Below are 8,814 nucleotides of genomic sequence, written 5' to 3'. Positions count from 1 at the left end.
CACTGGATCTTTTATTTTTTTTTCTTTTCTTTTTCTTAAAAAACACAAACAAAAAACCAAAAAAAAAAACAAAAAACAAAAAACAAAAAAACAAACCAACAAAACCAAACCAAACAAAAAACCTGAAGCAAAAACCCTTTGAGGAGTAGTTACAGATGTTGTTACAGGGTCGGGGTAGGTTGGGGCGGGGTGGGCTGGGGAAACTAGCACAGAACGGGAAAGCACCCAGGAGACGCCTTTCTGCGTCTCTTCTCTCCACCACTGAATACAGACAGCCAACAAAACCCGAGCCACTTTTTACACCTCTTCCTTTCAAGAAGGAACAACAGAAGATTTTAAGAATTTTGAAAGTTTTTTTTTTTTTTTTTTTTTTTACGTTTGGATGTGTGTGTAAAAGTCAATGCTATAAATCTAAAATGAAGTCTTTTTTTTTTCTTTTCTTTCTTTTTTTTTTTTTTTTAAGTTCTAAAACAACAGGAAGAAAACACATGAAAAGAACCTGCTGGTGGAGAGAGGCCAGTTAGGGGCCGAGGCTCTTTTTAACGAGAATATAGATGGCAGAGGGCTCCCGGGTGGGCAGAGCCGGCCTCTAGCCTGTGCTACCTGCTTCCTTCCCAGGCGCCCTCTGCTCCCCTGCAGTCTCCCTGCTCTCTCCTTTGAAAAAAATGAAAGCCCCGCTCCTGTGACTGCTCCTCAGGCTTGGCTCCTGTTGGTGAGTGCCGCTGCCTACCCCGGAGACAGCTACTTGGCGTCGAGCTTGGCCATCTCCTGCACGTAGATGCCGATGCTCTCGCTGTCGAAGAGCAGGAAGTAGACGTTCTTCAGCGAGGATGCGCTCGAGTCGTCGAAGTGGGCCGAGATGGCTTTGAGAGTCACCTGGGCTGCTGTCTGTTTGGGGAAGCAGTTTCTGCAACAGGGCGAGAGAAGAGCTGGCATCACTTTGGTGGTGTCCTGAGCCGTTTATGTTGGGGAACGGGGGATGGCTGGGGGCAGTGCCATCTCTTTATTGTATTTAATTTTTTTTCATTATCTTTATTTACTGGATAGAGACAGCCAGAAATTGAGAGGGTAGGGGAAGAGAGAGAAGGAGCAGAAAGTGCTTTCAGCACTGCGTCACCACTTGCAAAGCTTTCCCTCTGCAGGTGGGGACTGGGGGCTCAAACCCAAGTGCCTGCACATTGTAGCATGTGGTGCACTCAACCAGGTGTGCTGCCACCCGGCCCCTGCCATCTCTCCAAAAAAAAAAAAAGATTTTTCCCTTTCTAGTATTTTACTTATTGGATAGAGACAGAGAGAAATCAAGTGGGAAGGGGAGCTAGATAAAGACACCTGTGTCCCTGCTTCACTGCTTGTGAAGCTTCCTCCCTATAGGTGAGGGACAGGGGCTTGAACCTGTGTCCTTGCACACTGCAATGTGTATGCTCAGCTGGGTACACTACCACCTGGCCCAATTACACTTCTTTTTAAAATAAATGTTATGAGGGCCAGGTGGTGGCATGCCTGGTTAGTGCACACAGTATATATAATGCACAAGGACCTGGGTTCAGGCCCCCTTCCTCTAGATTAATCTCTCTCTTTCTTTTTGTTGCCTCCAGGGTTATTGCTGGGGCTCAATGCTGCACCACGAATCCACTGCTCCCGGAGGCTATTTTTTCCCCTTTTGTTGCCCTTGTTTATTGTTGCTGTTATCATTATTGTTGTTAGTAGTATTGTTATTATTGTTGGATAGGACAAACAGAAATGGAGAGAGGAGGGAAGGACAGAGGGAGGGAGAGAAAGATAGACACCTGCAGACCTGCTTTATCGCCTGTGAAGTGACCCCCCCCTGAAGGTGGGGAGCTAGGGGCTCGAACCGGGATCCTTATGCTGGTCCTTGCGCTTCAGATCATGTGCACTTAACCTACTGCACCACCGCCTGGCGACCCCTCTCTCTCTCTTTTTAAACTAGAGCACTGGTCCTCTCTGGCTGATGGTGGTGCAGGGGATTGAACCTGGGACTTTGGAGCTTCCATTATGCTACCTACCTCTGCCCTCCTCTGTATCAATCTCTGTCTCATCCTCTATCAAAAGAAAAAAGAAAAAAAAAGTCAGCTGGGAGTGGTGGGGTTTTGTGCAGGCACTGAGCCCCAGCAATAACCCTGGTGGCAAAACAAAACAAAACAAAAACAAGGAAAAAAATAATATAAAAGTAAAACCAAATCACCTTGATCTTCACAGTCATTGTTCAGTGTTGCTCACTGACTGCCATTCCGACTGACTTTAGTAGCAATGTCTGAGCGAGGCCCCAGGCACAGGAAGCCAGAACAGAGCCTCCTACGAGGCTGTGCTGTGCAACTGCTCCAAAGCCCAGGCCCAGCAGTCATTTGCGGGCAGCCACCAAGGCCCTTGGAGTGGGGTCTGGAGTGGGTCTGAGCAGCATGGATTTTCCTGCTCGTGTGAAGTGTCTCAGTCCAGAGTATCCAGTGTGGCCCTCCCTACATAAAGAATTCAGACAACTCGCTTCCCCAGAGATCCACCCTACTAGGGAAAGAGAGAGGCAGGCTGGGAGTATGGATCGACCAATCAACGTCCATGTTCAGCCGGGAAGCAATTACAGAAGCCAGAACTTCCACCTTCTGCAACCCACAACAACCCTGGGTCCATGCTCCCAGTGGGATAGAGAATGGGAAAGCTATTGGGGAGGGGATGGGATATGGAGATTGGGTGGCAGGAATTGTGTGGAGTTGTACCCCCCCAATCCTATGGTTTTATTAATGTCTCCTTTCTTAAATAAAAAATTAAAAAAAAAAGAATTCAGACAACTCAGTTGTTAGTGCATAGCAATCTCAAACCTGAGGAGCCCAGTATAAGGCCCAGTACTACGTGTGTCTGAGTGGTGCTCTGGCTTTTCTCCTCTCTCTCTCTCTCTCTCTCTCTCTCTCTCTCTCTCTCACTGTAAATCTCTACCTAATTGGAAATAAATAAAACTAAACCTTCAGAAGAACAGCATTCAGTCCCCAGCACCACTGGGCCTTGGAGACCCAATGCTGCATGGTTAGGCTGAGCCAAGCCAACAGCAGGAAGGAAGCTAGGCCGTCGAGTTCTCACTCAGCCCGTCTGTGACTCGGCCACAGGCAGGGCACCTGCGGAGTCTAAACCTGTGCACAGAGGATCACTGCTCTGGAGAGGCTGCTGGAAATTAAAACGATAACTTGCTTGGGTGAGGTGTGTGGAGAGAAGGCCACGCTGCATGTGGGGGAGGTTTGCTCTAATTCACCTGAAACACATCTGCTGTACCCAGCTGGGTTCTGCCACAGTTAGAGCCATCATTTTCCCTGGTGAGGCATGTGGAGGGAGGGTTATTGTTCTCAGCCCACAAAAGTAAAGCTGAGGCGAGAGCCTCATAACTCTAGGGTGTATCCATCAAAACCAGCAGCTTGAGGATCCCCTGGCACTGTGAGCCGTGGTCTGGGGCAGGGTCACCACGCTTTGGCACAGTAAGGTCACTGTTGCTCGGCCAGGGACCACACTGTGAGTAGCCAGGCCTCTGAACCTAGGGCCTTCTGATCACATGCCCACACAGAGAGAGCTGGTGGGAACATGGTCTTTAAACATGGCAGGGTCGTAAAAATCTAGGATACTCCACATTTCTTCCCAAAGCTGTCTTTTTTCCCCCCACTAGGTTATTTGCTGGGGTTCAGTGTCTGCATAATGACTCCACCACTCCTAATGACCTTTTTATTTTCCCTCTCCCTCTATTACCTTTTTTCATCTTTTTTTTACTTTCATTTTTTTTTTTTTTTTTTTACTTGCCTCCAGGATTATCACTGCTGCTCAGAACTACGAATCTACTGCTCCTGGAGGCTATCCCCTCCCCTTTTACTGCCCTGGTTTTTATTGTTGTTGTAGCTATTATTGCTACTGTTGTTGATGTCATCATTGTTGGATAGGACAGAGAGAAATGGAGAGAGGAGGGGAAGACAGAGAGGGGGGAGAGAAAGATAGACACCTGCAGACCTGCTTCACCGCTTTTGAAGTGACCCACCTGCAAGTGGGAGCCGGGGGCTCGAACTAGGATCCTAAAGCTGGTACTTGTGCTTGGTGCCATGTGTGCTTAACCCAGTGTGCTACCGCCCGGCCCCCCTTCTCTTACCTTCTTAAAAAGAAAGAAATAGGGGCTAGGTGGTGACACACCTGACTAAGCACACATAGTAGTACTCAAGAACTAGAGTTCGAGCCCCCACTCCCCATCTGCAGTAGCGCTGCAGGTGTCTATCTTTCGCTCTCCCCATTTCCCCCTCCCCTCTCAATTTCCCTCTGTCCTATCAAATAAAATAATATAACAAAATAGAAAAGAGGAGAAAGTGGTAGTGGACTCATAGTGCTGGCATTAAGCCCCAACAATAACTCTGGAAGAAAAAAAAAGTAAATGTTTGTGATCTGGGAGGCGGCACAGTGGATAAAGCATTGGGCTTTCAAGCTAGAGGTCCTGAGTTCAAGCCCCGACAGCACATGTATCAGAGTGATATCTGGTTCTTTCTTTCCTTCTATCTCTCTCATTAATAAATAAATAAAATATTTAAAAAAGAGAGAGAGGGAGATAGAGACACCTGCAGCACTGCTCCACCTCCTGTGAAACCTCCTCTCTGCAAGTGGGGAGGGGGTCTTGAACTTGGGTCATCACACATGGTAACATGTGCACTCTACCAGGTGAGCCATGGTCAAGCCCCTCCATGTTTTTTTTTTTATTTTTAGTATTTATTTATTCCCTTTTATTGCCCTTATTGTTATTGATGTCGGTGTTGTTGGATAAGACAGAGAGAAATGGAGAGAGGAGGGGAAGACAGAAAAGGGGAAAGAAAGACAGACACCTGCAGACCTGCTTCACTGCCTGTGAAGTGACTCCCCTGCAGGTGGGGAGCCGGGGGCTCGAACCTGGGATCCTTCCGCTGGTCCTTGCACTTTGCGCCACATGCGCTTAACCCGCTGCGCTACCGCCGACTCCCTGCCCCTCCATGTGTTTTTAAGGATGGAAACTGGGTTTCTTGTGTCACAATGTCAGTGCGCTTGGTTGCGTTGGCAGCTCTGGGTCATGACTTGTGGTGGTCACTCTGGATGTGGGAAGGTGGGGGAACAACTGGATCAAGGGAGGAGGCTGGAAGAATCAACTCAGCACCTCTCTCCCACCCCCCAGTGCCTCTTACCTGCCACTGGGGAAGGGTGGGAAAGCCACGGACTTGAGCTTCTTGTCTTCCGCTGCCGACAGGCAGTTTTTGATGGTCTCTTCAAGCTGCTCCTCACATTTATCAGAGCCCCACTGAGGAATGTGACAGTGGATGACAAACTTGGCTGCAAGTCCACTAGACTGGCTCACTGCGGCTGGGACACGAGAGAGAAATGCAGCAGGTTACATCTCCACCTCGACACCACTGATTAGACTGAAAGCCGAGTGTACATCTTAGACGTGTGGGGACTAAGAAGTGCCAGAGTGGTCGGGGAGGTGGCGCAGTGGATAAAGCACTGGATTCTAAACCATGAGGTCCCGAGTTCAATTCCCTGGCAGCACATGTACCAGAGTGATGGCCGGTTCTTTCTCTCCTCCTATCTTTCTCATGAATAAATAAATAAATTCTAAAAAAAAAAAAAAAAAAGGGAGTCAGGCGGTAGTGCAGCGGGTTAAGTGTAGGTGGCGCCAAGCGCAAGGAGCCACACAAGGAGCAGCTGAAAGATCCCGGTTCGAGTCCAGGCTCCCCACCTGGAGGGGAATCGCTTCACAGGTGTTGAAGCAGGTCTGCAGGTGTCTGTCTTTCTGTCCCCCTCTCTGTCTTCCCTTCCTTTCTCCATTTCTCTCTGTCTTATCCAACAATGATGACATCAATAACTACAACAACAATAAAAACAACAAGGGCAACAAAAGGGAAAATAAATAAAATTTAAAAAAAATAAAAAGAAGTGCCAGAGAAGAAGTGGATCCAGTTCTGCACTTCCAGGGGGGCTGGGTGTTCATTGGAGAGAACAGGAAATTATGTGGCGCTTGGCTCGGGGCACTTGGCACGTTTTGGATAAACACACTTAACGCTGATGTGACAGCACCGTGTCAGGATCCCCACTCGTGACTGAGAGGCTGAGAAATGGTCCTCTCAGGTGTGCACAGCCCAGTTCCTTACAGGGCAAAAGGGCCCTTGCAGAGGTGACTCTGAGCTGAGGAGATTATTCTGGATCATCTACATGAGGCCTAAAGGTAATCACAACGTCAGTTTGGGAGGGAGAAGGAAGTTTGTTCAGAGGCAGACAGCTTTTAGCTGACGGCTGCAGAGCTTGGAGTCATGTGGCCAGGAGCTGAGGATGTTGCTGGGAAAAGGGACCAGCCCTGCCAACATCTTGGTTTTTAACTCTAACATTCATGGTGGATGAACTCTTAAGAAAATAAATATGGGGGAATCAGTCAGTGGCACACCTGGTTAATTGCTCACATTACAGTGCGCAAAGACTCAGGTTCAAGCCCCTGGTCCCCACCTGCAGGGGGAAAGCTTTACAAGTGGTGAAGCAGGGCTGCAGGCGTCTCTCTCCCTCTCTGTCTCCCCCTCCCCTCTTTATTTCTCTCTGTCTCTATCCAATAATAAACTAATTAATCAAAAAAAGAAAATAAATATGGGTTATTTGAAGCCACTAAATGTGTGATTATTTGTTCCAGTAGTAATAGGGAGCTAACGACTACTTTTAGGTTTTTTGTTTGGTTTTATTTTTAAATATTTATTTATTTATTTTTTGTTGCCCTTGTTTTTATTGTTGTTGTAGTTATTATTGCTGTTGATGTCGTCGTTGTTGGATAGGACAGAGAGAAATTGAGAGAGAAGAGAGAAGACAGAGAGGGGGAGAGAAAGACACCTGCAGACCTGCTTCACCACCTGTGAAGGGACTCCCCTGCAGGTGGGGAGCTGGGGGCTCAAACTGGGATCTTCAGGCCGGTCCTTGTGCTTTGCGCCATGTGTGCTTAACCTGCTGCGCTACCGCCCGACTCCGTTTTGTTTTTGCCTCCTGTGCCTGCACTACAAATTCACTGCTCCTGGAGGCCATTTCCCCCATTTTTTCCCCTTGTTATTACTTTTAGGTTTCTGTTTTTTATTGGGAGGTGAATGCTTGCAGCACAGCTGTTGTTGGTGAATGTTTGCAGCACAGCTGTTGGCACATGGGTCCAGTTCCTCATCTGGCCATGACAGGTGCCTGCAAAATGCTCTCACCACCAGCTTTGGCCCTTTCCCAGCTTCATGTACAGACCCCAAAAGCCCACCCTCTCCCTATCCTATCCCAGAGTCTTTTTTTTTTCTTCTAGAATTATTATTATTTTAAAAATTTCATTTATTATCTTTATTTATTGCATAGACATAGTCAAAAATAGAGAGAGTAAGGGGAGGTAGAGAGGCAGGGAGAGAGACACCTGCATCACTGTTTCACCATTCACAAAGCTTTCTCCCTGCAGGTGGGGACCAGGGGCTTGAGCCCAGGTCCTTGCGCATTACAACGTGAGCTCACTTTCAGCCACCAAGTTGCAGACACTATCATGATCTCACCCTGACTTCTCTGGGCAGACAACTTCACCAATGTGTCCTAGAACCTCACCTCTCCAGAGCCCTGCCCCACTAGGGAAAGACAGATACACGCTGAGGGTGTGGACTGACGTGCCAATGTCCATATCCAGAGGAGAACTAATTACAGAAGCCAGAACTCCCACCTTCTGCACCCCCAAAATAATTTTGATCCATACTCCCAGTGGGGGAGAAATGATAGGGGGAAGATGACCAGAGGGCTCTGAACTCCAACTCTTTCAGGGCCCGGAGAGAGAAGAGGAAATGAGAGGGACATTTGGATGTAGTAATAGGTGTGACTTGGAAAGGAAGAGACGGTGGGACCTTAAGAAATGGGCAACTATATACAAACACCGACAGATGTAGAAAGAATAGTTAACCTGTGTCTGCAATCTTAGGAGAACTGCTGTAGGTTATAATAGTGGGACTGGGGATTCAGAACTTTGGTGGTGGGGACGGTGTGGCATGATCCCTGCTACAATATGAACCTCAAAAAATATTTAAGTGAAAGAAGCCAGATACAAAGGGTCCACATTGCACAACTCCCTTTATATAACATGTCCAGAACAGGCAAATTCAGAGACCAAAGTCAGATTGGGGGTTACTAGGGACAGGAGGGGGTCTGCTTAGTGGGTACAGAATTTCTGCTGTAGGTGGTAATAAGAACTTCTGGAATTAGATAATGTGGTGACCAAACACCATATTATCCTGTGTATTTAAAGCCAATGAGTCATACAAGTTAAAAATGCCATAATTTCATGCAAATTTTACCGTATCTAAGTTTCCCAATAGCTCCAGACTGTTGTTGGGTGATGCAGTGTTAACTGAGTTGAACTGTCTAGACACTTTATAATCTGATTTGATAATCTGAGCAGTTAGGACATACTTTGTTTTGTAGACTGAATGTGAATATCTAATTCTGGAAGGGAAGGTGTGCGTCACTGCGCTGAGAACATGGGTTCCGTTTCAGTCTTACCTTCAGCAACTTCCAGGGGGCCTTGGGATTTGCGAAGCTCCTTTACTGTTTCCAAGAACTCCTTCCCTCCAGCCTTCTCCAAGGCCTTACCTGTGAAGAACCACGGGAAGCCATTGTGATTGTGCTTTGCGATATAATTAATGGCTCGACATATTTTTAGTAGGCAAGAGGGAAAAATGCATAGAAAGTAAGAACTGGACTTCTAACAGCAAAATTGAATTCCTGGGGGCCAAGTGTTCATTCGTGCCAGGGGTCTTTGCACTTCAGTCCAGC

General features: G+C 47.4%; 1 protein-coding gene across 2 annotated transcripts in view; it reads right to left on the bottom strand.

Moving 5' to 3' along the window:
* Positions 1 to 65: 65 nt before the first annotated feature.
* The window catches only part of LOC103114462 (core histone macro-H2A.2), a 68,632-nt gene continuing 59,883 nt past the window's right edge, over positions 66 to 8,814 (bottom strand). For both annotated transcript variants that reach the window (XM_060198115.1, XM_007524149.3), the window contains 3 exons: positions 8,542 to 8,631; positions 5,184 to 5,358; positions 66 to 907 (listed from right to left, as the gene is read on the bottom strand). In XM_060198115.1, the coding sequence (XP_060054098.1) occupies positions 742 to 907; positions 5,184 to 5,358; positions 8,542 to 8,631 (431 nt within the window). In that variant the 3' untranslated portion in view covers positions 66 to 741. The remainder of the gene's footprint in view (positions 908 to 5,183; positions 5,359 to 8,541; positions 8,632 to 8,814) is intronic.

The sequence above is a fragment of the Erinaceus europaeus genome, chromosome 1, assembly GCF_950295315.1.
Source record: "Erinaceus europaeus chromosome 1, mEriEur2.1, whole genome shotgun sequence".
Classification (NCBI taxonomy): domain Eukaryota; kingdom Metazoa; phylum Chordata; class Mammalia; order Eulipotyphla; family Erinaceidae; genus Erinaceus; species Erinaceus europaeus.
This window is presented reverse-complemented; position numbering and strand designations above follow the sequence as displayed.